Genomic DNA, 27,997 nt, shown 5'->3' with positions numbered 1-27,997 from the left:
CCTCAGGGAAAGTGTGCGAGCCAGGGAAATCTCAGGGACAGGGCATCAAAGCGTGATAAGCTGATTAAGGAGATGTTTAATTTCAGCTGTTTGAGGATTGCCCTTATCTGTCGGGGCGTGTGTTCAAGCAGCACTCTTTAATTTAGGATCACAGCTTCCAGCTCCTACCAGGGCATCATGGAGTCTGAGCATGTTCTCACAACACGACAGCTAGTCTGGAGCGTTCCGAGTTAACCCTCTTTCAATATCCAAACCATCTCATGATGTTGGATTTAAAATCTAGAATGTGAAGACATACTTCAGAGTCTGAATGTTTTGTTTGTAAAAAACAAACAAAAACAGTCCAAGTTAGATTTAGGAGGAGCGTAGAACTCTTCATGAAATGAATGTCACAGATTTTGTTGTGTTCCGTTCTAGAATGAAAACATCTTAAAGCCGATCTTTCAGCATCGCAAACTTGTCCTGGAGACCTGTTTCAGAGAGAGGCTGGTTACGAAGTTGTTGCCATGGAGATACTGGCCCCTGCTGTCAGTCCACCTGTATCACAGGATTCCATGTTCTGACTCTTGAACTCAACTGTGTATGCTGTGTGTGTGTGTATGCTGCGTGTGTGTGTATGCTGCTTGTGTGTTTGTGCTTGCGGTTGCTTCCTGTTCTACAGGATTTCACAGGCACCATGGCCTTCCTAGGATTTACAGCGACTGGGTTTGTGGTGTTTCAGGGAAACAAGAGGATTCACCTGCTCAAATGGTAAGTGTTCCAAGTCTGACGCACACACACCCTCCCTCTCTCTACCTCTCTTTCTCCCTCCACCCTCTATGTCCCTCCACCCTCTATCTCCCATCTCTGCCATCCCTCTCCCCCTTAATCTGTCCCATCCCCCATCTTTCCGCATCTCTCTCCCCTCTCCCCCTCTCCTCCCCCTAATGGATGTTGTTTTGCCTCCTCAGGGCTGATGTCAGCAAGCTGAAGTTTGAGGGGAAAACCTTCTATGTCATCGGAATCCAGAAAGAGGTAAGCAGGATCACCTCCCGTCTTCACAGACAAACAAAGAGAAAAAAGAAAACAAACTTGTAAACAGGCAAACAACTAGTGAACCATGAAACAACTAGTGAACCATGCGAACGGTCTGGCTCTCGTCTCTGAGCTGGAGAAGTGAAGTTATGGTTTCCTGCGGGCCTGTGTCTCCATCCCTCCCCCTGACCCATGGTCGGTGTTTCAGGAGTCACTAAGGACTGTGCTAATCCAGTACTGTTCTAGAGATCCTGACCTGAGCTTCTGGAACCTTCTGGAGGAGAACAAGCTGGATTCATGACGTGTCTGTTAGTCTGTGTCTGTGATTATGTGTACATATATACAAGGGTATATATATACTGTTTGTTACTGTAGGTCGAATAAGGTGCAGTTGTCTGTTTGTGTGAACAGAATGTGTGTGTCGGCTGTGTGCTGTAAGTGTGTGTGTGTGCTGTGTGTGTGTGTGTGTGTGTGTGTGTGTGTATGTGCGTGCGTATGTGAGTAATTGTGTTGCATTGTTTCAGGTGTCTCTCACAGGGCGGATGCACTGTAACACAATGGTGGGTGTGTCTCGCCCGGCCCCACTCTCTGACATCATCACTCATCCCTAGAAGGAACTATGATGTCATCAAAGAGAGACGAACTACAGTCCGACAGAGCTGATATTAACCCTCCAAGTCCTCCAACTGTCGAATCTGTGTAGAACAGCCACAGAACCTCGACAGAATATCAATAGAACCTCGACAGAATATCAATAGAACCTCGACAGAATGTCAATAGAACCTCGACAGAACATCAATAGAACCTTGACAGAATATCTGTAGAACATACTGTGAATAAAACATCTGCCTGTTGTTTCAGGTGAAAAGCTGTAAATACATTTTGCTGTAACTTTATACAAGTAATAGACACCTTTGACAAATTATTTAAGATACTTAAAATGCTTGTAGTCTAAAGAATAAGTTGCATATTGCTTGGGATGAATATAGATTTTAAGCAATCTGCTCATACTAACAAGAACATGTTTACAGTGAATAGACTTCTCACTTCCATTTCAAGGGGAGGACCCATTTTCAAGGCTTCTTTCTCCATTGACCGATTCACTCTGGCTGTACTGTAGTTCTGCTCTGTCATTGGCTGGCTGGCTGTCCATCAGAGTGGCTGAGATCTGGCTGAGAAAACGTTGCTTCTCCAGTTCTGACAGTTAGACCTGTCCTGTCTGACTTGTTACAGTCTGCTATCATATCTTAAGAAACACACACACACACACATGCGCCTTCTCATCCCAGGTCTGGTGGTGCAGATGTTACATGTGTTACCCAGGTGACCAGCAGCGCCATCAGTGCTGAGATGACTAGATCCTGTCTCTCATCAACAGAGTGAATATACACTCACCCGGGCCCCTCCTCAACACTGTAGCCATGCCTTCTTCCCTCCTTCCTACTCTCCTACCTTCCTTAAAAATGAAACGAGATTGTTCCGAGGAAGAGAGGCAGAAAGTAGGCATTCTACAGAATGGAAACTGGGGCCATAGGGACCACATACCAGATCCAAAATGGCTGCCTTCCCCCCCAGCTCCCCCCAGCAAGCTTTGTTGCAGCTGTGTCTGTCATGTTGCTGTAGGCTTTTGTCTGGCTGAAGTAGCTTTTTGATCTCTGTGTTTCTGTCTCTTTTCTCTGTTTGTGTACATATTCATCGCTGGTGAGTAACCACACACACACACACACACACATGCACACCACACACACTTTTGCACTGACATCCCTCCTTTCAGCCACCACACATGGAAGATCCCCCCCTTCCCCCCCCTCCTCCTTTTCTTCCTCTCCTCATCCACTTTTATTTTCTATTCAGCAAAAACAAACTGGCAGTTTTGATTACTGTCAAGCTTTCTTCCTGTTAGTATCGGTGATAACTCCTAATGTCCTTTTTAAGTCCCTTCATTGATTGAACAGTTTAGCAATGTGCTGAACTGTTTTTTCCTTCGTTTGTTGTCTTGTGTGTGTGTGAGAGAGTGTGTGTGTGAGTGTGAGAGAGATACAGAGCATTGTCTCGTATGGTTTTAATCATGCATAAACTTGCAGTCTGCGCTGGTCCTTGACCAGTGCTTATGCTGAGTCATCACTGCATGGTCTCACCCACTGCCCTTATCACTGCCTCACTGCCTCACTGCCTCACTGCCGGCCCGGCTTACACCACTGACAACTGCCTTTACAAGCCTTCATGAACCTTCATAATGGTATCATAGGCCTTCATAAGGCGTATGTACAGAAGGGGCTTCACAATTAATTTCTAAGCAGTTTGCTTTCCTTAAATGGACCAAATGAAAAGGTGTTTGCATGTTGGTTAAGTCTTATTGGCACCAATGATCCCACAATGTTTCTAATAACTGAGAATCACACAGAACGGATTTGCTATGAAGATTTTGTGAAGCATTTTTCACTGACCTCAACAAGGATGTGGAATGTTGTTCTGAGTTGTCACTGGTTTAATCTGGGACTAGATGAACTGGGGGGGTGAAGTTCTGAATACCCCTCCCCTCTTCTAAAGTGTTTAACACCCCCACTGCCCTGTGATGAGATCACACCTGCCATCACACACATGGCCACTGCTGAACATGCGTGTAATTAGCGTGTTGTAAATCCTTCATGACTGAAGCGTGCAGGGTCGGACTGCAGCAATGGCTGACCACACCCCTGAGCTCCCCGACGACACACATCCTGTGTAGCCGCAGTCAGGTTCCCTCTGCTGACGTGTGTGTGTGTGTGTAGGGGTGTGTGTGTGCGCATGTGGGGGTGTGTATGTGTGCATGAGTGCCTGTGTGTATGTGTGAATGCATTAGCCTCCGTTCTAGCTAAGAGCAGCAGTTTATTGATCTAGGGTTTCATATTAGCAGAGTCAGGGCTGATAACTGGACTTTTACTGGAATAAGCCCCCCTGCCAGGCCCCCCCCCCCCTACCCAACACCATCACACTCTCTCTCTTTCTCTCTCTCACACCCCTAGGCGCCCCATAAAGTTCTCCCCATGCAGGGTTTACCAGCTGCTAACCCCCCCTCCCAACATAAACACCTCTCAGTAGAGGCCGGCGTGGAGAGCTAAGATGGGGGCTCTGGGGTTTGGGTCAGCACTTTGCTCGCCTCTCTCACATTGTGTTCAGCACTTTGTCAGGTTCCTTGTCTTAACTCACTCTTCCACCTCTTCCTCCCCCTGGCACGCGCTCTTCTCCCTCTCTCTCCCCCTTCTCCGTCTATTCAACTCTCTTTTCTCTGCCTACCTTTTCATTTTTCCCTCTTTCGACCCTCACTTATTCTCTCTTTCTCTCTCTCGTACCCCCCCCCTCTCTCTCTCCCTCCCTCCCTCACTCTGTCTCTCTCTCTCGTACCCCCCCCCCTCTCTCTCCCTCCCTCCCTCACTCTGTCTCTCTCTCTCGTACCCCCCCTCTCCTTCCCTTCCTCCCTCACTCTGTCTCTCTCTCTCTCGTACCCCCCCCTCTCTCTCTCTCTCTCTCTCTCTCTCTCTCTCTCTCTCTCTCTCTCTCTCTCTCTCTCTCTCCCTCCCTCACTCTGTCTCTCTCTCTCTCTCTCTCTCTGCAGAAGAAACTGGTTCTGACGTTCCACACATCCACCCCTGCAGCATGTAAACACCTTTGGAAGTGTGGAGTAGAGAACCAAGCGTTTTACAAGTGAGTCCTCCAGACCTCCGGCCCAGCTCAGCACCTGCCTCCTCACTTTCACCTCGCTTTAGTCAAACCCAAGTCACTCACAAACAAAGGAACCAACAACGGCCAATAGATAATACCTCCACGTGTTCTATCCATGTGTATCAGGGTCGGTTTGATGGACAGGGAGGGAGGGAGGGTAATAGGGGCATTCCTGTCTGAGTCTACCCCAGGATGGGTGCCTAAAGCCTGGCTAAGTGGGTCTCAGGTGTCCCTGGAGCCCTGGAGAGAGAGGCTCTCGAATGTCAGCCTGCTATCGGAGCTCTTTAATCAAATTAGACGGGATTGAGTTAGAGATGGCAGCAGGGCATGCAGACCCCGGACGGGCTGGGTTCTGGCTCTCGTCAGACCGGGGGGGAGACGGAGATTTGCAGACGTGATGGACAAGCGACCGAGACCACAGCCCCACACTGCTGCCCAGGGCTGTATGTTCCTGGTGCAGTGGACCACACAGGCTAAACAACCACAGAACACAGAAGTCTGGGTTTGGAGGCTTCCTGAATGCTGCCCAAACTAACACACACAAACACACACACAAACAAACACACACACGCGCACGTACACGCACACACACTTTCATCCTTGGCCGGCTAACCACTGCACTGTTCCACCGGTCTTAGATAGAGAGAGTGCAGTTTAGGAAACTGTGAACTACAAGATGTTATGGCCTTATCATACAGTACATTTATCTCTCTCTTTCTGCATCATCCCCAGGTGTGCCAAGTCCAGTCAGATAAAGACTGTCTCCAGCAGTAACATCTTCTTCAAGGGGAGCAGGTTCAGATACAGGTGAGAGGTCTCCCATTAACTGCCTGGTAGGTTTTAAATAATGCGTGAAATCAATCAAGTCAGTGCAGTGTAAATAAGTAATGTGTGTGTGTGTTTGTGTGTGTGTTGTCAGTGGTAGAGTGGCGAAGGAGGTGATAGAGGCCAGCTCTAAGATTCAGAGAGAACCTCCGGAGGTGCGCAGGTAAGTGAGAAGTGGACACACACACACACACCCACACACCCTCAGACACACACACGCTGACGGTCGCTGGTGTGTGCAGGTGCCAGTTCGGTCAGAGCCGAAGCTTCAACTCTCTGAGTCACAAGAACCTGATCATGAACATGGAGCCGCTGGTCCCAGCCCTGCCCTCCACTAACGAGTATGAGGAGACCATCACAGCAGATCACGGTACACACACACACACACACACACACACACGCACACACACACACATCCTACACACACACTACACACACACACTACACACACACACACACACACATCCTACACACACACACTACACACACACACACACATCCTACACACACACACTACACACACACACATCCTACACACACACACTACACACACACACACACACATCCTACACACCCTACACACACACACACACATCCTACACACACACACTACACACACACACACATCCTACACGCACACACTACACACACACACATCCTACACGCACACACTACACACACACACACATCCTACACGCACACACTACACACACACACATCCTACACGCACACACTACACACACACTACACACACACACATCCTACACGCACACACTACACACACACTACACCCACACACACATCCTACACGCACACACTACACACACACTACACGCACACACATCCTACACACACACACACTACACACACACTACACACACACACATCCTACACACACATCCTACACACACACTACACACACTCCCTACACACACACACACACACAGACAGCCGCCAGGGTTTACGGGCCCTGGTGGCAGGTGTGGGGCAGAGCTGTGATGTAAACGAATCAGCTGTCACGTCCGTCACCCTGGAGACACCAATCACGGGCACTAAAAATACCCTTCCCATGATCCTCCCTGAGGACACTGCTCCTGAGAGCACCAATCAGAGATGAGCGCGCAGTGACATCACGGAAACACACCCTGGACCCCAACTTGGGTTCGAGGCAATGAAATCTTAATTAGCACCTGTCTGCGGGGATGCTTGGGGACTCTGTGTGTGTGTGTGTGTGTGTGTGTGTGTGCGTGCAGTGTGTCAGATGAGGGATGTTGCATCAGAAGTTTAAAGTCCCTAACATTAACCCATCCTATGACTCATCAGTCTCCAGTACTCCTTACTCTGCAGTCATCCACAATAAACACTCCTCCTTCCACAGCGGAAGGCGGGATGGAGGGATAGAGGGATGAATAGAGGGGTAAAGGGGAAAGTACATTTAGAGGATCAGCAGGAAAAGACTAAAGAAGGTATAGTTGTTTCTTACTGGGTGACTACAGTGGAGGATTTACCCCGAGTATAAACGTTACCTAGAAGAGAGAGAGGAGAGATAAAAGCACTGTGTGATAAGGCTAGAACATCTGACCAGAGAGGGTAGACTGAGCGATGTGGTTTGGAGACGTTGCCGAGGGAACCAGGTACAGAGCGAGGGAGGAGAGCGGGGAAGGAGAGGAGGAGGGTTAGAGGCAGGTAGAAAGGCGAGAGAAGTGGTTGTCAGTCATTAGTCATAAGACTCACTAGAGAGATCGGAAGAGAGAGAATTTCTGGAAGAGATGGATGGAGAAAAAGAGGAGGAGTGAGGCTTAGCGGGGGGTAGAACCCTGAGGGGTGGTGGGGGGGGGGGATCTGTCTCTCCTCCCTCCCCCTCTCCTCCCTCCCCCCTCCTCCTCTCCATCCTATGAGACACCACCCCACCTGCCAAAGGACCGGCTCCACCCACAGTGAGACAGTTTCTCATCCAAGACTTCACCTCCAGAATTTACAGTCCTCCCCTTTATAAGGGATCAATTTAATCTTGGCCAGGTGTCAAGGAGCTGCCATGGCGACCATCTCATCTGTCACCGGTTGGTTAGCGCTGGAGGACAAGGAAGCTGTCGCGCTCTTCAGACCACGAATGTTGCTGCATCACTTCCTGTCCCAATGATTTGAATACAGTACATTTATCATCTTCTTCTTCTCCTCCTACATCTCTCCATCATCTCTCCCTCCATCCTCCCTTCTTTTCTGATCCAATTCTGCTATGAGTGAGTCAGACCAACACACGCACACACACATTGTAACACAATAGGGAGGGATTTGTGAAAAGGAAGTGTTGAAGGCCTGATGAATGGCCCGGGGGCTCGGAGGATGATACACAGATCATATATCTGCCTCAATAGGGGGATGTTTGTGTTTGTAAGTGTTTTCCTCTGTGTACGTCAGTGTTCCAGTGTGTGGGCAAGTGTGTGCAAGAGATTGAGAGAGACAGAGGGGGAGGGAGAGAGTTTGAGACCGAGAGAGAGGGAGTGAGACAGAGAGACAAATGGGGGAATATAGAGATAAAGAGAGGGAGACCGTGAGAGAGAGAGAGAATGCGAGAGAGAGAGACATAGTTGAAGTGTGTGTGTGTGTGTTTGTGTGTGTGTGTGACAGAAAGAGAGGCAGAGAGAGGTGCCCCTCTACTTGGTGTAATCAGTAGAGATTAGCTGGTCCTCTCTCCCAAGACCAGGGGGGTAAAAATAGGACCTCCTGCTTTTGGGCTGATCCTCCTCTAAAGCCCTGTCTTTGCGAACCCTGTTGACATTCAAGTCATAAGGGGAAGGCCTGGTGTGTGTGTGTGTGTGTGTGTTAGTCGAACCCAGCACTGAGCTCATTGGACAGCCAGTGTGTGTGATAGTGTTGTTGCTGCTGGTCTGTGAGGAGGAGCCAGAGGGAGATAGCAGGAGAACCATGGAGGTTCTGGAGCACAGGAACGGCACAGACATGCTGGTCGGGGGGAACGGGGTCCTGGGGGCGCCTCTGGGCTGCTGCGGGGGCAAGGGGGTGCTGGGACTGGAGACGGAGCCGGGACGGAGGTCAGGGCTGGGGCTCGGGGGAGGAGAGGAAGAGGGCGACCCAGGACTGGAGCTGGGGGGAGGAGAGGAAGAGGGCGACCCAGGACTGGAGCTGGGGGGAGGAGAGGAAGAGGGAGACCCAGGACTGGAGCTCGGGGGAGAAGAGGAAGAGGGAGACCCAGGACTGGAGCTGGGGGGAGGAGAGGAAGAGGGCGACCCAGGACTGGAGCTCGGGGGAGGAGAGGAAGAGGGCGACCCAGGACTGGAGCTGGGGGGAGGAGAGGAAGAGGGAGACCCAGGACTGGAGCTGGGTCAGGCTGGGGCGGTGGAGGTGGCGCCGGGGGGAGAGGAGGCTGGGGGTCTGGAGGGTGCGGAGGCTGGGGGTCTGGAGGGTGCGGAGGCTGGGGGTCTGGAGGGTGCGGAGGCTGGGGGTCTGGAGGGGGCGGAGGCTGAGGGTCTGGAGGGGGCGGAGGCTGGGGGTCTGGAGGGGGCGGAGGCTGGGGGTCTGGAGGGTGCGGAGGCTGGGGGTCTGGAGGGGGCGGAGGCTGGGGGTCTGGAGGGTGCGGAGGCTGGGGGTCTGGAGGGGGCGGAGGAGCAGACGAGTGCTGGAGGGGACGCTCTGAGGTGCCAGGTGAAGATCACCACGCGTCACAGCCTGCGGCTGCTCTTGGCCAATCACACGGCCCGGGGCGTCTACGTCCGGCTGCTGGGGCACGGGGGGCGCGTCTCCGGAACCGGTAGGGATCTCAAACCCACGACTGTAGAACAACAGAACCTAGTACCAGCCAGTGGGGATTAGAAGTGCAGAACGAGAACTAGCTGTGTGTGTGAGAGTTTGGCAGTCATAACTGGAGTTTGTTTGTGGCAACCAGAGAGAGACCCAGACTCTCAACCAGAGAGAGAGCCAGACTCAGGTAGATTAGGGGGCATGCTTTAACACCCAAGAGGCCTCTCAAATGGTAGCTTCCATACCTCTTCTTCTTTGTTGTGTGTGTGTGTGTGTTTGTGTGTGAGTGAGTGAGTGTGATAGAGGCTGTTATTCAGTGATGATCCTGTTTAGCATGCCTGTGTGCTGTGACTCCATAAACTGTGACATTAATGAAGGCTGTATGAGGGCCCTAACTGGCTGCTTGTTAACGAGGATTCTGAACAACACAACTAGAGATGTGAAGGAGAGTCTGATTGTTGTTTAAGCACTGTGTGTGTGTGTGTGTGTGTGCGAACCAGCGTGTATGCGTGTAGGTCAAAGCCAGCGTGTGTGTGTGAGCCAGCTTGTCTGTGTGTGTGTGTGTGTGTGTGTATGTGGGAGAGAGAGAGCGAGCAAGGCAATAGAAAATGAAGAATAGTCTGTCTCTCCCTCCTTCTCGCCCTCCCTCTCTGTCTCTCTCTCTCTCTCTGCCCTCTTCTCTCTGAAGTCACTCACTCGCCGACATCATTGTTGACGGGCTGTTTCCATGGCTCCCGTCATCTCTTGTTCCTGTACAGTCCCCCACCATCACCCATCACCCACCCCACCACCACGCCATCCTCTATTTATGTTCTACAGATTTCATCACGTTGGCATGGTTACAGGGAGGCCAGGCTGGGTCTATGTGCTTGACTGTAGACATGCTGCCCGGTACCACAACAGGAACACATAGATATATACAGAGAGAGACAGAGAGACAGACAGACAAAGAGAGAGAGATAGAGAGATAGAGAGAGAGAGAGGGAGAGAGGGAGGGGGAGAGGGGGAGAGAGGGGGAGACTCCAGCAGCTTAAGATACAGCCCTGCCTCATGTGTGAGTCTCTAGCTGGGTTGCTGTCTCCTGCTGTAGGAGAGAAGTGTAGACTGGCTCTGACTCACTCTTCACTGGACACTTAGCCCTGAGCAATGCCTTATCCACAGCAGGAAGACAGCTGGGCCTAATTTTAGAACACACACACACATCCCGCTTTATCCTGTGTGCTTAGGCGACAGGGACGTCTAAGCTGCTGAGCATAAACCAAGGAGTATTTAGCACCCCTGGAGGATACACACACACACACACACACACACACACAATCTGTTCAGGGGGTCTTTTTGTAGTGTCTGCAGTCCGTGGGTAATTGGCCCTTATGTAATCCATGTTATCGGCTTCTTGACAGGTGTGTCGACTGCTTGTCTGTTTTTGTCCCAGCCCCATATGGGACCAACGTACTGTTTTATCAGGATTGATAGCTGAACATCGATGTGTTTCCTGTGTAGAGTTATGTACACCAGACATTTTTAAACCCTGGAACCATTTAAAATATGACGTTTTGAGGGTGACAGTATTCTGAAATAAACTGCTTTATTGATTACACCGCAGTAGTTCTGGTGTGAAAACAGTGTCCTGTTGACAGTGCCTTGTCAGCTGAAAGTGTTACAGGGGCTCCCTCTTGTGGTGAAAATGTCACACTACACCTTGGAACGTATTTTCCCACCTCTTACCCACGTACTCCCTCACCTCTCTCTTTCTGTCTCTCTACATACATATCCTCATCTCTCTTTCTCTATCCTAATTTCTCTCTTTCTCTTTCTCTCTCTCCTTCTCCCTATCCTTATCTCTCTATCCTTATCTCTCTCACTCTCTTTCTCTCTCTATCCTTATCTCTCTCCCTATCCTTCTCTCTCTATCCTTATATCTCTCCCTATCCTTCTCTCTCTATCCTTATCTCTCTCCCTATCCTTCTCTCTCTATCCTTATCTCTCTCTCTATCCTTGACTCCACCCGTGTCTCTCTATCCTTATCCTTGTTTCTCTCTCCCTTCGTCTGCAGGTCTGTCTGCTCTGAAGGACTCGGTCCACCTGTCCCCCCTGAAGCCCTCGTCCGCAGAGGCGGAGCTCCAGGGCGTGGAGGGCAGTGGCCCCGCCCCCGGACCCCACGCCGGGGAGGAGGAGCCTCCCCCCCGAGGGGAGGGGCTAACCAAAGAGGGGAGGGGCCACCACGAGGAAGAGGAGGACGAGGAAACGAGCGGAGCGCTGACCATCTCGGAGCTGGTGTACAGCCCCTGCGCCAGCATGCTGCCCACGCCCGTGGATGACGGCCACAGGGGCGTCGACTTCCTCTTCCAGAGCCCCGCCCATAGCCCCGCCCAGCTGCTGAGGGAGCTTCACGCCGACCCCGAGATCCAGGCTCAGATGGCGGCCGAGCGGGAGCGCGACCGCGCCTATGAGCGAGCGCGGCGGGCCGGCCGCAGCGCGCTGAGCAGCGGGCTCCGCTTCCTCGCCGGGAACGAGCGCGTCAACGCCTGCGTGCTGAGCGCTGCCCGCCTCGTGGCGGTGGTCGCCGCGGTGTTCCTGGTCGCCGTGCCGACGCTGCTGCTCCTGCTGGAGTCGGACCTGGACGTGTCGTTCCTCCATGAGATCCGGCAGACGCCCGAGTTCGAGCAGTTCCACTACGAGTACTACTGCCCCCTGAGGCGCTGGGTGCTCTGCAGGATCAGCATGGTGATGGAGAGGCTGGGAGTGGACTGAACACACACACACCGGGAGAGACTGGAGACCTAGGATGGGGAGATGGAGAGATGGAGGTGTGGAGGGGCTGGAGAGATGGAGGGGTGGAGAGATGGAGGGGTGGAGAGATGGAGGGGTGGAGAGACGGAGGTGTGGAGAGATGGAGGTGTGGAGGGGCTGGAGAGATGGAGGGGTGGAGAGATGGAGGGGTGGAGAGATGGAGGTGTGGAGAGATGGAGGGAGGACATGAAAAGGAGAATGGAGGAGATGGAGTGATGAGGGGGATCAACGATACACACTTTGAAACAATAGGACCTAACACAAAAGGGATGGAGTGATGGAGGACAGACATGAAGAATGGATGGATGGATAGGAGACTGTTGGCAGGACAGGAAGAGGGGAAGGGGAGGATGGATAGAAAGATAGAGGAGGAGTGAAGTAAAAGGAAGGTTGCTGTCATTCTGTAGGACACACCTGGATTCCGCTCTCTCCTGATGCTGACACACTGATGGTTTGAGGTGATTGAGACCGGACCCTGATTGGATAACGACGGACAGATGAAATCACCTTGATTGGCTCTGCTCTTAAGAGTCAAGCTTCTGATTGGCCTCAGACTCTGTCAGTCATGATGAAGTGGGCGGCAGACAAGAACAGCCAGCCAACAGCTTCAGCCCATAGATCGACGAAAAGAGCATTATTGATTTACGATGAGATGAAAAGTTGTTTTTAATGTTTTGTAAATTTTTATGTGATGCAAGTATTTCAGGATTTTTTCAGTCAGAGGATCTACTTTACCTTTAAAAAAAAAAACACACAAGAAAACCAGTTTATTGATGCTATGGGGTGAGGGGGGTGAGATGAAGCTATTTTTGAAGACTACAGCCAATTGGGTACCTGGGTTTTACTACAGACAAACAGTAGAGCACAATCTTTTACACCACAGATGAACTGTCACAGATTACCTGATGTCATTGGAGGACTGGAACAGGAAGAGCGTATGTGATTGGTTGACTTTGTCTGTGGCTAGACAGCTGTCTGTGTTACTGAACTCATGTTGTCAAAATTAAGACTGCTTTTGTGTGTCCCCTAAATCTGTTTAACCGAACAACTGGATTGGCGCCCGTCCCCCCCCGATTGGCTGCCTCTTTATTGTGACGGTCAGCCAGCCAATGGGGGGTGTCCCCTGGAAAACATTTCCTGTTCTTATCTGGCCACAACCAATGAGAGGATAATACATTTAGCTCACCTCAAAAAATGTAACATTTAAATGTGATAAGTAGTATGATGCCTGCTGAAAATGGGGCCAGTGATAAGTCACTGAGGCACGGAGAGGAGTGCCTAATGTCTGTTTATCCAATAGCAACGAGTTCATGATCAAAGTAAATCCCCTACAATTGAGAATAGTACATCCAAAGGCCCCCAAACAAGGGCCAAACTTGAGTCAAACTTACCCCAAAACCGTTCAAGTGTTAGTTAGATGTGTCTGTGTCTGTGAGGAGAGAGAAGAATGTTTATTTGGACTTGAGGTACGGTCTATAAATGTGGCTCTTACACTCAGGAAAGGATAGAAGCTGTCTGATGATCCATATCTCTGTGTATGTGCGTGCTCCAAAAAAAACAAAAAAAGTACAAGCTAAAACAATCCATCTAGCCATGTATCATACTTCCTGTTACATATGCATACATTAACCTCATTGTGAATATATTCCAGAAGTCATAGGATACTCGTCATAATGTATATTGTCTACAGGTTTATAGCCATAAATGTTATGAAAGCACTCGAAACTCGAAAGTGCTCGACAAGGCTTTGCCTCCAGCAAAGAAAACTAACCAAACGGCAGTTAGTGAACTTACAGTATATGCATAGGCTACTATATCAGTCTTTACCTCTGTTCTCAAAGTCGTGGATTTTGCTAACAGCCTCAAAGCCCTATGCTGAAAGTTTGCCATTGAGACTTTCTTATTGATTATCACCACAACGGGCCCTCTCATTTCAGCCTTTGTGTAACCACAGGTGTTGTCTTGTCATCATGTGAAGATAATTTATTATGTGTTCGTGAGAAACAAATGACGAGGCTTTACCATAACGGGTTGTTTATGATATGGTATCAAAAATGTGATCTATTCAACCTAGGGTAGGGCAGGCGTACGATTTCATTCCGTCTCCGGTCACGCTCACCACTCCCCGGTTTGTACGCTACTGTTTTCGGCTGTGTTCTGGGCTGGTCTGCTTTGTATATACTGTTTTATAGAAGAGAAACATGCGTACAGACGTATAATCTCTTTATCTTATTTTCCTTGTGGCGCTATCTCTGTCAAGGCAAGGCTATTGTGAAGTAGCTTCCATCGTAGATGCATGCTTGACGTTAGTGTTAGGTTGTAGTCAGACTCTACATGGCTGTCTATTAGATTACCATTGCCCAGAAACGTAAATAGTTTCGCCAGATTAATTTCGAAGGAACACAAACTCGGTGCATCCATGGCTCGTATACCAATGGCTTTTCAAGTAGAGGGAGATATTAGGTAAGTAGACTTGGCCTAGCTGTTTTGCGTTCTTTTGGTGGAACCCTTTCTGACGCCAGACGCTGTAACACGTGACCTCACTGCCAGCCTTTAACAAAAACAGTTGTGACAAAGTTAAAACAACGTTTTTTGTTGTTGTTTGGGGGTATTTTACGGTTCAGTTTATTACTTGTTTTGGGTTTTTGGTAACTATATCAGTACAACTTGTTTGTTGCCAGGCCAAATGACAATACACATTTTGGGAGAAACGAACGCATCGATCCACGCTTTCAATCTCGCACCAGGTGGCTCACAGCAAACAGCTAACTAATGAAACGAGCATGATAAAAAAAAAGAACATTTAAAAAAAACTACAGCCGTATGAATGACAACGACAAAGGCATTAAACATTCTGAAAACGATGGGTGACATTCTAAGGCCTAATGACACTGTAGCATTTAACCGCGTAGCTTCTTGATCTATCAGCCGTTTTATTTCTTTTGATTGATTTTGCTTGGAAAAAGTGGAAAACCATTGAAGAACCTCTTTTTTAATCCTCTGAATGTTTCTTATTTTGTTTTTTTTTACAAACAGCATTGAGAATTTGAGATACATTGAGTGATGTCACTTCTGTTAAAAGACTGTGATGCAATCTGATTATAACTGTGATCAAAAAATAAAACACGTGGGCCTAATCACAAACTGATGTCATACCACCAAAACTTTGATTGAAGTATCAAAACATGCAATCAAGATGAACACCGTCAAGATGGCCATATGCAACATATTGGGGCTTTATACAGCATTAACCACATACATATTTATATGGGAAAATGCCCCATTCAAATAATTTCAAACACAGTTTCCACATCTTCATGGGAAATTCCCATGAATGTTTGTTTATTGAAATGTCCGTGAAATGTGTCCATACGTATGGTATAGACTACAAAAAAAACGAAGGTGCAGTTTTTTCCCTAGATTATGTCAATGTTGAATGGGCATGTGGCGTGCTTGCACGGATAGCATCGTAACTCTCCGGTTGCAGTTTATTATCTTTCTCCGTTAGTTGGACTTGTTTTGTCATTTCACTCTCTTTAAAAAAAAAATAAACAACTCTGGGAGAATTTGACGGATATAAAAAAAATATTCAAGCAAGTTGTCCAGCGTTCAGAACACCTGTGCAACACCAAGCCTTACGAACTAACTTTGTAAAATCAATTTTGAATGTTTATATGTTCAAAAGAAAAATTATGGATTGTTTTATATGTTAATACTGCCACAATAAAGCCCTCAAATGAATATATATTCAAAAAATGGTGTTTGTTTCATTTGATTATTTTGTGAAGTATTGCTCCTTGTAATTCCTTTAAATCATTGCGTTAATCCTATAGTCTTCATCTTAATTGATCAATTTTGCACTTATTTGATATTTGTATACAGTACACTACAGTAATAGAAATCATTATCGGGTCTGAATTATAAACATCCTGAGAGTGTTTACTTTCGCTCTCCAAGCACTTGCGTTTGCTATCGCTATGGAGACCTCCTACCCTAGGCCGCTGGGTAGCAGGCCTATTTTTGCAGCACTTTGATCCCTTGGTGACGGTTTCCCCGTGTTTTGTTTCCATGGAGATCAGTGTGTGTCAGCCACAGAGCTGGAGAACTGAAACTGCGAGAACCTGTAGAGGAGAGAACAGCAAAGGAAGCACAAGGATTTACTCTTAAAAAACTGGCGTAACAATACTGATACGATAACAAAACGACACATCAGGTTTGTGAGTTGTAATTTGGTCGAGTGGAATCTAAAGTGCAGCAGAGTGTGACTAAAGCGTTCGTTAGGAAACGGGACCCAGAGGAATGTGGACAGCTTCATCAATAATAGAGAGGCCAGAGGTATGACTGACAGACAGGGCAGGGAGGTGGGTGGGCAGTCTCCCAAGAGAGAGGCCCCAGCACTAGGGCATGCTGGGAGTTGTAGTTCCAGCACCTCCCTGGGGCTGGACCTGCATGTTCTGGAAGACTCACTCCTCAGCGAGAAACAGAAGCTGCGGATTGTACTGAACTGGGCTGAGAACATCCTCCGAACCGGACCTGTGGATGAACAGAACCGTGCCAGAACTAGACGGACCATGGGGGAACTTGAGAACTCGAGGAGTACACTCTCACCTTCAGAACCGCTTCCCTTGACTGTGGAGAACCAGGCCCAGGCCTGCTCACCTCAAAGTAGTGAGACTCCGCTAGGACCAAACAAGCTCACCAGACCGCCTCCACCCCACCACGGGCACCACACACAAACCACCACGAACGACCCAGATTCCCAGACAAAGACCACGACCACTTCTCGTGTCACTTCCTGTAGCAAGTCAGGTGACAGTATCCTTGTGTTGCCGGGCTACGGCCTTCCCCCCAGGTCACCTGACCTCTCGCACTCGCCCGCTGGCTCTGGAGTGAACTGGGTAAAGGGCGGGGAAGTTCACGGCGATCGCTTACGAACGCAAGAAAAGCGTGACGCCGTCGAAGAACAGGAGGCGGAACACACCGCACGATTCAAGAACGTCCACAGGCAGAGGAGAACCAGCAGCGTGAGACCTGAGGACCAGAACCCTGGTTCTCAGTTGGGGGTGACCCCGGGTCCGAGTGTGTACGAGGAGTACCTTCTCTGTCTGGCTCGTTTGGGCCGCGTCAGACCAGACCACAACCAGGACGTCACTGGCAGGTCGGACAAGGGTCAAAACGCGTCGACTGGTGACAGAAGTAAGATGCTGGTCGGCATGGAGACCAGACCTGGTGATGTCACAGCTGAGGCTTCGGTGGACTGTGATTGGAGGACTTCTCCTGATGTCGTTGTCACAGCAACTGCATCTGTGGACCCTGGTAGGAACACAGCTGGTGACGTCCCTGCTGACATCATCAACATGCCCGTGGACTGTGATAGGGCCACAGCCAGTGACATCATGACCACAGCCAAGGGGGACAGAGTGACAGTTTCAGGTCGTCCTAGGAGTGTCCCTGTAGAGGAGAAGGGTGGTGAGGGGTCTGGCAGGCAGGGCAGCAGTCAGGAGCAGGTCTGTAGGAGGGGCTCTGTAGAGGAGGAGGGAGGTGAAGAGTCTGGCAGGCAGAGCAGCACCCAGGAGCAGGTCTGTAGGATGGCCTCGGCATCGAAGACTCCAGAGGAGAAGACTGAGAGAGGTAAAGCACAAGGACTCTGTGTACTGATGTCACATTCACAAACACACTGCCCAGATACTATAGCAGTGGTGTGTGTGCTATGTGTGTGTGTGTTCCCAGTGCTGCGGCCGAGGAGCAGCAGTGGCCGTCCGGGGGTCAGAGGTCAGACCAGGGGTCGTGGCTGGAGGTTCTGGGAAAAGTCCAGTCTCTCCTGGTCATCCTTCACTCATGGAGAAACGTTGCCACGGTAAAAACTGCGAGCTCTCGGCTCGAGTTAGCGTGAGCTTTCAGAAAATGTCGCCCTTGAATCTCTTGTCTGTTTGACTGTCGCAGACTACCTGCCTGTCTGCATGTCAGTCTGCTTGCCTTCATACCTGAAAGTCTGTCCGCGTATGTCAGCCTGTCTGTCTGACAGACTGTTTCATTCCCTGTCTGACTGTCTGTCTGACAGACTGTTTCATTCCCTGTCAGCCTGTCTGTCTGACAGACTGTTTCATTCCCTCTTTGACTGTCTCTCTCGTCTGCAGGTCATATCTCTCCACCAGGCCTCTGTCTACAGGAGCCAGAGAGACCAGACAGGCGACCCCAACACCACAGCCCTTCCCTGGGCCCAGAACTCCTCCACATGCCCCCACAGGTGAGCAGAGCTGGGCTCCACCAGATGGGCTCAAATCCTGCTTTGATTAACTTTTACGTGAGTGATTTTTCTTGTCTGGCGGGATGTAACCAATGGGACGTTTCCGAAAATGTTGACCACTCCCCCTTGAGTCTAAGCAGATTTGAGCAATCGCTACAAGGATTGAAAGTATTAAATAACATTTTAAACATCAAATACTTCTTCTCACAATCAAATACAAATTCCGATAAGAATGAGAACAGTAATAGAGGTGAGTTTGGCTTCTCTGACTTTCCATGTGGATGTCAGACTTCTGTGACTTCTGTCTCTGTGGAGGACAGGACAACGTGAGCGTAACCTCTAACCAGTGTGCTAATCAGGATCTGCAGATGATCTTTGAATAGCGGTGACATCTCAACATTTACTGTGCGCTGTTTGTTTCGTATGGAAACCCTGTGATCTCTCTTTCCAAATCAATGTCACACTTATAAAGACATTTACAAGTCATACGACACGATGAACAAAGTAACAGTTCTTAGCAACTAGGACGTTTTTACACACACACACACACACACACAGTGAAACCTTTTTTCAGATAAATAAATTGTAAACTACAGATACCAGAAAAATCTACTTAAGTGCAGTAACAAAGTATTTGTACTTGGTTACTTCCCATCTCTGGGCATATCTAATGAATGAAAAGTGACATATCTAATTATTGACGTCCCTCCAGGCACCCAGAAGATATCCAAAATCAAAGATGCCCCCATGTCAGCTGCCAAGACAACGGTAAAAACATCTCAGCTATTATCTCCTTCTTTAAAGACAGCATATAGACGAGCTGTTCTGCTTTGCAAGGGTTCTTGTAAACTAAAAGCTTGTCTAAAAAGGGGCTTTGTAAAAACGGACAAGATTGTGTTTACAGTTTGTGTGAAACTAGAACTGAGGCCTGTTTTCTGGAAACATCATTCTACTCATTCTAAGAGTTGTAGCAGGGACAAAACATTGAAGCAATTACATGGTTCATGGACACTAATTTTCCCTCAATGGTTAATTGCAAATTAATTCATGTGTAGATATTTTCCTGGTGTCCCAGGATTAAACTAAATTAGTCAAATTATGATTTAAAAGGACACACAAAGGTAAAATTAATGCACATAACAATTAAATTACAAGCATAAGGTGATCACACCACTCAAATGTCATTGTTTTGTCCTCTGGGTTGGGGAGACTGGTCCTCTGTGTTTGGTCTGCAGTGTTTGGTCTGCAGTGTTTGGTCTGCAGTGTTTGGTCCTCTGTGTTTGGTCTGCACTGTTTGGTCCTCTGTGTTTGGTCTGCAGTGTTTGGTCCTCTGTGTTTGGTCTGCAGTGTTTGGTCCTCTGTGTTTGGTCCTCTGTGTTTGGTCTGCAGTGTTTGGTCCTCTGTGTTTGGTCTGCAGTGTTTGGTCCTCTGTGTTTGGTCTGCAGTGTTTGGTCCTCTGTGTTTGGTCTGCAGTGTTTGGTCCTCTGTGTTTGGTCCTCTGTGTTTGGTCTGCAGTGTTTGGTCCTCTGTGTTTGGTCTGCAGTGTTTGGTCCTCTGTGTTTGGTCTGCTGTGTTTGGTCCTCTGTGTTTGGTCTGCAGTGTTTGGTCCTCTGTGTTTGGTCTGCAGTGTTTGGTCTCCTCCCAGCCTCCAGGGGGCAGTGAGTGTGCCCTCTGGCTGTGTCTCCCAGACGAGGTGTGGCTCTCCATCCTGGTGCTGCTCACACACTGTGACCTGTCCAGGCTGGCCCAGGTGTGTCGCCACCTGCTTCGACTGGCCCACGACCACACTCTCTGTGAGTGAGCAAGGCTGTGTGTGTGTGTGTGTGTGTGTGTGAGAGAGAAATAGAGTGTCCTCCTGTGTGTGTGTGTGAGTGTGTGTGTGTGTGTGAGAGAGAGATGGTCCTCCTGTGTGTGTGTGTGTACTGGTATCCGTGTGTGTGTGCGTGTACTGGTATCCGTGTGTGTGTGTGTGTGTGTGTACTGGTATCCGTGTGTGTGTGTGTGTGTACTGGTATGTGTGTGTGTGTGTGTGTACTGGTATCCGTGTGTGCATGTGTGTATGTACTGGAAAATGTGTCCACATCTATGTCGACCACATGGTGCATTCTCATGATGTAAGAGCTAGAGATACTGTACAGTGCTACTCCCTGGACAAACATTAGATAACCAGGGCAGAACCATCTCAAGTTCTCTCCGGAGAACACACACACACCGGTCAGACAATAAAATCCCTGGTTAGAAAAATCCCCTGTATCTCACAAACAGCCATCTCACTGTCTCTGTCTCTCTCTTCAGGGCAACACATCAGGGTAGAGAACTGCTCCACTCTGACGGACCAATGGCTGAGTTGTGTGGGCGGGCGTAGACCAAGAAGTCTGGCACTTCATAGGTGCAGCGGCCTGTCCGTCACCTCCAGTGGACTAGAACTGTTCTTGTCCCAAAGTAAAGACTCTCTGAAGGTACAGAAAAACCTGTCGTCATCAGCCCTTTCATTGGCTGATTAGGGATCTACAGCACCAATTCATTGGCTGAGCGGAGGGCCCTGATTTCTCATGGGCTTACAGGAGCTGAGGGTCACCGGTTGCATCGGGCCTGGTTTCCATGGCGACCTGGTGCTGTGCGTGATTGGCCAGTGCTGCGATCACGTGACCAGCGTGGACGTGAGCTGGAGTGGAGCGACTGAGAAGGGCGTCAAGGCTCTGGCTGAGACGAGCTCTGGGTAGGCTGCTCTAGCACACACACTCACACACACACACTCACTCACACACACACACACAGACGGACATCCTGGACTGACCCCTGACCTTTGTGTCCGCAGCCTGAGAAGCATTGTTCTCAATGGCTGCCAGGTCACCGATGACGCCCTGACAGCCCTTGTCACGAGACATGGACAGAGGTGAGGGTGTGTGTGTGAGTGTGTGTGTGTGAGTGTGTGGGCTGCAGAAAGAAAGATAGACAGGGTTGTTTTGTTTTGTGTGTGAATGAATTGGGACTCCTGTGTGTGTGTGTGTGTGCCAGCCTGTCCAGGCTGGAGGTGTTTGGCTGCCTGGCGGTCAGTGCCTGCTGCCTGGTCACTGTGGCGAAGGAGTGTCCCGGTCTACAGCACCTCAACCTTGGACAGGTGCCCAAGGTCAACCACTCCTGTCTCACTCTGATGACATCACGACTCCCACACCTGCGCACACTCAACCTGACTGGACTGCACACTGTAAGTGTGCGTGATAACATTTCAGGGTTTGTATGTGTTTATGTATGTGTGTGTGCCTACCTAAGCAGTAACTACAGCACACTTCCTGGTACAGTGATGCGTTTCCTGTCCCTTGCTCCAGGTGAGTGATGTCACGGTGGACCTGGCCCTTCAGCAGCTTCCTGACCTCTGCTCCCTGACCCTCAGCTCATGTCCCGGGGTCACGGACCTCAGTCTGCACAGGATCAGCACACACACACCCCACATCAGGTCACACACACACACACCCACATCAGGTCACACACACACCCACATCAGGTCACACACACACCCACATCAGGTCACACACACACCCACATCAGGTCACACACACACCCACATCAGGTCACACACACACCCACATCAGGTCACACACCCCACATCAGGTCACACACACACCCACATCAGGTCACACACACACCCACATCAGGTCACACACACACATCAGGTCACACACCCACATCAGGTCACACACACACCCACATCAGGTCACACACACACCCACATCAGGTCACACACACACCCACATCAGGTCACACACCCCACATCAGGTCACACACACACCCACATCAGGTCACACACACACATCAGGTCACACACACACCCACATCAGGTCACACACCCACATCAGGTCACACACCCACATCAGGTCACACACACACCCACATCAGGTCACACACACACCCACATCAGGTCACACACACACATCAGGTCACACACCCACATCAGGTCACACACACACATCAGGTCACACACACACATCAGGTCACACACCCACATCAGGTCACACACCCACATCAGGTCACACACACACCCACATAAGGTCACACACACACCCACATCAGGTCACACACACACACACCCACATCAGGTCACACACACACACACCCACATCAGGTCACACACACACACACCCACATCAGGTCACACACACACACACACACACACATCAGGTCACACACACTCATACACACCCGACCAAGCCTGGTGCGCCACACAAATATACACAAGCACGTACTCACTCTTGTGTGTGTGTGTGTGACAGGTCCCTGGATGTGAGTGGCTGCAGGGAGGTGGGAGACGGAGGTGTGAAGGCTGTCGCTCTAGGCTGTAAACGACTTCAGCACCTGGACCTCAGCTCCACAGCTGTGGGGAGCAGGGGGTAGGACACCACACACACACACACACACACACTCACTCTCATACACACCCTCACACACACGCACAACTGTTATGGATCGTTTTATTGCTTTGTAGTGGCCTAACTTGTGTTGTGTGTGTGCATGTGTATGCATGTGTGTGTGGACACACCATAAAGGGTGAACCTGCTGGCCAGCTATTGCAGCGTGCACCTGCTCACCATCAAACTGAGCTTCTGTCTGGTCAGCATGGAGTCCATCCTCAAACTATGCAGACGCTGCAAGAGGTAAACACACACACACACACACACACAGACACAGACATGCATACACACACACGGGCATGCAGTAACAATCTGTCTGTCTGTCTATATCTCTCTCTGTCTCCCTCTCCCTCTGTTGCTCTCTCTGTCTCTCTCTTTCTCTCTGTCTCGCGCTCTCTCTGTCTCTCTCGCTCTCTCTCTCTTTTTCTCTTTCTCTCCAGATTGAGGCTTCTGTATCTCTATGGCTGTGTCCATGTCCCCACTAAGAGACAAATCAACAATATAAATCCGAAAGTTCAACTGTACCCTTAAACTTGAAACACACATAAAAATGAAAAATGTTTGAAATTCTGGACATCTGTTTGATAATTAGTACATTTTTGGCACAATTGTACCTCAGAAGTCCATCAAAACATGTAGTTAGGTAGATAGATAAAGACAGGCATAATAATAAAAATGATAAAACAAGCGCCATCCATGTCTGTTTATGTGTGGCATCCCAGACAGCCAAACTGTACGTTCATAGGAAACTCTAACCCTAAAATACGTTACAACCAGAATAACAATGAATTCAATGAATGTGATAGATTTGAATAGTCCTTTTCATCAACATTCCTCCTAACCAAGTAAATGCTTTCTAAAGACGCCGTGGGAAAGAAAAAAAAACTTCTACTGAGCCGTTTCTTTAAAGGATTACAGGTTTCAGTAATTCCCTAACTGCGCTTGGCACGACGCCCGGACATTGTTGATACTCTTCATGTCCACGTCGCGACTTGGTGACTCAAGGGACACAGGGATCTGAAACAGGTGAGTCAGGTTCGTGAACACCTGCTCTGCCTGGCTATGTGAGCAAAGGGATGGTAACAGAAGCATAGCACCGGACGCAGGACACCAAACCGGGAGAAGACACTACCTTATGAACTTATTCGTATCCGGAGGACATTACACCTGGAAAATCCAGCACTCCAAGCTACAATAACCTACTTCTTTTTTTCTCGGTGTTGAAGGTTGATCCAATCGTTTTGGCCTGCCCTCGGCGCATTCTGGTGGTTTCTCTGCCGTTTGCCTCGGGGGTCTGGCTCGTGGGGTTTTCCTGAGCTCCGGAAAGTATGTCGCTACCGGGCACGGATACCGACCGTCGAGATAGACTGTGTGAGCTCTTTCACGCCTATGATGTGGATAATTCGGGGCGGATTGAAAAAAGGGAGTTTAAGAAAATATGCTCAGATCTCGGAGTCTCGACGTCCGAGTCCAAGCACATCTTTTCACAACTGGACACCGACAGAGACGGTACCATTAACTTGGAAGAGTTTATCCGTGGTTTTTACGGTATCTGCGAGAGTGAATACAGCGGGAACATGGACAGCGAAAGTTTGGATGTTTCGTCTTTGGCGTGGGAGGACTTTCAGACACGAATGGGTGACCAAGCGAAATTTATACCCAGGTCAAGTTAAGCATTGTTGTTCCGAGTTATTATTATTTATTAATGTTATCAATATATACTTTAGCAGTTGGCGACATAATGTTTCTTTGTTACTGATAATGATCACTGCAGAAAAGTCATGCTGCTTACCTTTCTAACCGGTTTTTCTTTGCCACCTATTATGTGTTGTGTTTTGGCGCGCCAGTGTGTGTGTGCCTGTTAGTAATCAGTTCTAAAAGCATGCAGCCACCTGTACAAAAGCTCGTGCTGGGAGGATGTAGCACCAAGACAAACGCAGTTCATACAGCGTAACAGGAGTGTAACCCAAGATGCAATACAATGTACAACTTCCTTAGGCCGAGCGGTGTTCAAACCGACAATGTAAAGTGCGTATAACAGACTAGTCTCCCGAACAACCGGCAGTGATCCCCGGGAGCCGTCACGGTGAGAGAAGGCCAGCAAGCCGCAGGGCTGTCATGGGGCTGAGCCTCGCGCTGTCACGGCCACACATAAGAAACATCGATTACCACAGCGTGTCATCTGGCCCAGTAGAGCTCATTCGAACTGCCGCTGGTGGATCCTCTTCCTCCTCTTCCTCCTCTTCCTCCTCTTCCTGCCTCATCCTTCCCTCCTGCCGCTTCCTCTCCCTCTTCCTCCTCCTCCCCCTCCTCCTCCTCTCCCTTTTCCTCCTCCTCTCCCTCCTCCTCTCCCTCCTTCCCTGTAGAGAAATGTTATGGAGCGTTTACCTGGTGCCTGGCGGGGCCTGGTGTGTTTGTGTGACGCTGCCTTCTTCCTGGGTATTGACAGTGGGACAGTAAGTCTATATGCTCAGGGCTCAGAACCTGCGTGGTCACCTTGTCAAACGCAAACACACTCAGCGCCGGTACCTGACCCACTGTCAGATGAGCCGGGTGCCTTGTCACGGGACGGGGTGGTGCCTCACTTTACACACACACACACACACACACACACGTACACATTCATGTACATCTAGAAGCATCTACTGTAAACAGGAAAATGTATTTGTACAGTATATGCAGTTCATACAGTGCACACAGGTGTGTGTGTGCGTGCGTCCAAACTAAACACCTCACAAGCTACTGAAGTCGAACACGGTTGATGTTGACGTTCCGCTCCGTCACCCCGCCTGTCTTGATACCTGTTGAGCGGTGTAACCTAGTGCTCCCAGGTGAGTGTGTGTTAGCAGGACAGGTGAGTGTGTGTTAGCAGGACAGGTGAGTGTGTGTTAGCAGGACAGGTGAGTGTGTGTTAGCAGGACAGGTGAGTGTACCTGAAGGACTCCTCTCCCTCTCTATGTCATATTAACGTTCTTGCCCCATCGCGTCAACGTTGTGTTACCGTGGTGATAACCTGGTGAGTCAGGTGGCTGAGCGGTTAGGGAATCGGGCTAGTAATCAACAGGTTGCCTGTTCGATTCCCGGCCGTGCCAAATGACGTTGTGTCCTTGGGCAAGTCACTTCACCCTACTTGCCTCGGGGGGAATGTCCCTGTATTTACTGTAAGTCGCTCTGGATAAGAGCGTCTGCTAAATGACTAAATGTAAATGTTATATTAACGTTCTTGCCCCATTGCATCAACGTTGTGTTACCGTGGTGTTACCGTGGTGATAACCTGGTGTGGTGGATGTTGTGCAGGGCGGAGCAGGCGGCCACGCTGTACCAGAACATCCGTGTGACGGAGCCCAGGCTGGTGCCGCAGTACGAGAGGGTGATCATGACCTTCACCAGGGAGATCAGACAGCACAACACTGAGATGGAGAACCTGGCTCTGGCCGTCAAACGGTAGGAGGAGAGAGGAGGAGGAGGAGAGAGGAGGAGGAGGAGAGAGGAGGAGGAGGAGAGAGGAGGAGAGAGGAGGAGGAGAGAGGAGGAGGAGGAGAGAGGAGGAGAGAGGAGGAGAGAGGAGGAGGAGAGAGGAGGAGGAGGAGAGAGGAGGAGAGAGGAGGAGGAGGAGAGAGGAGGAGAGAGGAGGAGAGAGGAGGAGGAGAGAGGAGGAGGAGGAGAGAGGAGGAGGAGGATGGTGTTGTAGAGATGATGATGATGATGGTTTTTTAGTGGTGGTGATGATGATGATGATGATGATGATGTAGTGATGGTGGTGGTGATGATGATGATGATGTAGTGATGGTGGTGGTGATGATGATGATGATGATGATGATGTAGTGATGGTGGTGGTGATGATGATGATGATGATGATGATGTAGTGATGGTGGTGGTGATGATGATGATGATGATGATGATGATGTAGTGATGGTGGTGGTGATGATGATGATGATGATGTAGTGATGGTGGTGGTGATGATGATGATGATGATGATGATGATGTAGTGATGGTGGTGGTGATGATGATGATGATGATGATGATGTAGTGATGGTGGTGGTGATGATGATGATGATGATGATGATGTAGTGATGGTGGTGGTGATGATGATGATGTAGTGATGGTGGTGGTGATGATGATGATGATGATGATGATGATGATGATGATGTAGTGATGGTGGTGGTGATGATGATGATGATGATGATGATGTAGTGATGGTGGTGGTGATGATGATGATGATGATGATGATGTAGTGATGGTGGTGGTGATGATGATGATGGTGTTTTAGTGATGATGATGATGATGATGATGATGAAGGTGTGCTGGTGTGTCAGGGCTCAGGACCAGGCTGCCATGCAGCTCAGTGAGATGGAGGAGGAGATGGACCACCGCATCCACGCTGCCGAGAACAGCACACGCGCACAGGTAACACACACACACACAGGTAACACACACACACAGGTAACACACACGCACACAGGTAACACACACACGCACACAGGTTACACACACACACAGGTAACACACACACGCGCAGAGGTAACACACACACACACGCACACAGGTAACACACACATTCAAGACACACAAACCAGTGTGGATTGTGTTTCTCACCTCAGCTATTAAGGAAACCCCCCACCTCCAAGCTGGAACACAACAAAGTTCCATCCTTCAAAAGTTCAATTTCTTTGTTTCCTTATTTCCTTGTTTCCTTATTTCCTTGTTTACTAACTCAGCTTGATTACGGGGGTGGTTCCAGTGAGGTGTTCCTACATGGAAACTGGATACACGATTTCACTTAACATCCATTCTTGGGAACGGAGAGAACAGATATGTTTTCTCATGCGTGTGTGTGTGGGGGTGTGTGTGTGGGTGTGTGTGTGTGTGGGGGTGTTATGTAAGGGATTTCATCAGCTCTGTTTGTTCATGAGCTACTGTTTGCTTTGTCTCAGAAAAAGCCTACTCCCAGACTCACCTGCATTCTCTAACACACACTCTCTCACACACACAGACACACACACTCACAAACATAACGCCCAGAATGAATCTAAACAATGTGTACATAACGCTTATCTTTACAGTCATTTACTCGAGTCATCAAACCCAGAACTTATTGTTCCTCTATCCAGGTTCCACATCCTCGGCCCTGATACAGCTGGAACAGTCATATAACCGCAGTGCACACACAGACACACACACTTTTCTGAGGTGCTTTTGGAGTGACTGGACCTTCGTGGGTCCCTACTCACCCAACAGTGAAACAGTCCTTTAA

General features: G+C 49.4%; 2 protein-coding genes across 5 annotated transcripts; both read left to right on the top strand.

Moving 5' to 3' along the window:
- Nucleotides 1–625: 625 nt before the first annotated feature.
- Nucleotides 626–15,715, top strand: frmd3 (FERM domain containing 3). Of its 3 annotated transcripts, XM_062454247.1 has the most exons (9): nucleotides 626–750; nucleotides 951–1,014; nucleotides 1,539–1,574; nucleotides 4,610–4,698; nucleotides 5,449–5,523; nucleotides 5,636–5,704; nucleotides 5,784–5,911; nucleotides 11,351–12,104; nucleotides 12,251–15,715. In XM_062454247.1, the coding sequence occupies exons 1-8, from the start codon at nucleotides 677–679 to the stop codon at nucleotides 12,046–12,048; spliced, it is 1,233 nt and encodes a 410-aa protein (XP_062310231.1). In that variant the 5' UTR covers nucleotides 626–676; the 3' UTR covers nucleotides 12,049–12,104; nucleotides 12,251–15,715. The 3 variants fall into 3 exon arrangements, with proteins under 3 accessions (XP_062310231.1, XP_062310233.1, XP_062310232.1); XM_062454249.1 differs by lacking the exon at nucleotides 1,539–1,574 and having other exon boundaries at nucleotides 4,613–4,698; nucleotides 11,351–12,106; nucleotides 12,245–15,715; XM_062454248.1 differs by lacking the exon at nucleotides 1,539–1,574 and having other exon boundaries at nucleotides 11,351–12,106; nucleotides 12,245–15,715.
- Nucleotides 15,716–16,151: 436 nt separating this feature from the next.
- On the top strand, nucleotides 16,152–23,317 carry LOC134014988 (uncharacterized). Of its 2 annotated transcripts, XM_062454232.1 has the most exons (14): nucleotides 16,152–17,594; nucleotides 17,667–17,718; nucleotides 17,818–17,944; nucleotides 18,225–18,334; nucleotides 19,047–19,102; nucleotides 19,980–20,127; nucleotides 20,630–20,793; nucleotides 20,899–21,053; nucleotides 21,153–21,230; nucleotides 21,353–21,542; nucleotides 21,664–21,791; nucleotides 22,606–22,722; nucleotides 22,879–22,986; nucleotides 23,184–23,317. In XM_062454232.1, the coding sequence occupies exons 1-14, from the start codon at nucleotides 16,425–16,427 to the stop codon at nucleotides 23,272–23,274; spliced, it is 2,694 nt and encodes an 897-aa protein (XP_062310216.1). In that variant the 5' UTR covers nucleotides 16,152–16,424; the 3' UTR covers nucleotides 23,275–23,317. The 2 variants fall into 2 exon arrangements, with proteins under 2 accessions (XP_062310216.1, XP_062310215.1); XM_062454231.1 differs by having other exon boundaries at nucleotides 16,152–17,718.
- The last annotated feature ends 4,680 nt before the right edge of the window (nucleotides 23,318–27,997 follow it).

This window comes from Osmerus eperlanus, chromosome 28, assembly GCF_963692335.1.
Source record: "Osmerus eperlanus chromosome 28, fOsmEpe2.1, whole genome shotgun sequence".
NCBI lineage: Eukaryota > Metazoa > Chordata > Actinopteri > Osmeriformes > Osmeridae > Osmerus > Osmerus eperlanus.
This window is presented reverse-complemented; position numbering and strand designations above follow the sequence as displayed.

Bases quoted from the DNA above. Each gene is read 5' to 3' on its own strand.
- frmd3 (XM_062454247.1), top strand. From the start codon at position 677: ATGGCCTTCCTAGGATTTACAGCGACTGGGTTTGTGGTGTTTCAGGGA. The intron at 1,015-1,538 runs GTAAGCAGGATC...GCATTGTTTCAG, and splicing joins TCATCGGAATCCAGAAAGAG to GTGTCTCTCACAGGGCGGAT. The intron at 5,912-11,350 runs GTACACACACAC...CTTCGTCTGCAG, and splicing joins GACCATCACAGCAGATCACG to GTCTGTCTGCTCTGAAGGAC.
- LOC134014988 (XM_062454231.1), top strand. From the start codon at position 16,425: ATGACTGACAGACAGGGCAGGGAGGTGGGTGGGCAGTCTCCCAAGAGA. The intron at 20,794-20,898 runs GTACAGAAAAAC...ATGGGCTTACAG, and splicing joins AAAGTAAAGACTCTCTGAAG to GAGCTGAGGGTCACCGGTTG. The intron at 21,543-21,663 runs GTAAGTGTGCGT...CCCTTGCTCCAG, and splicing joins ACCTGACTGGACTGCACACT to GTGAGTGATGTCACGGTGGA.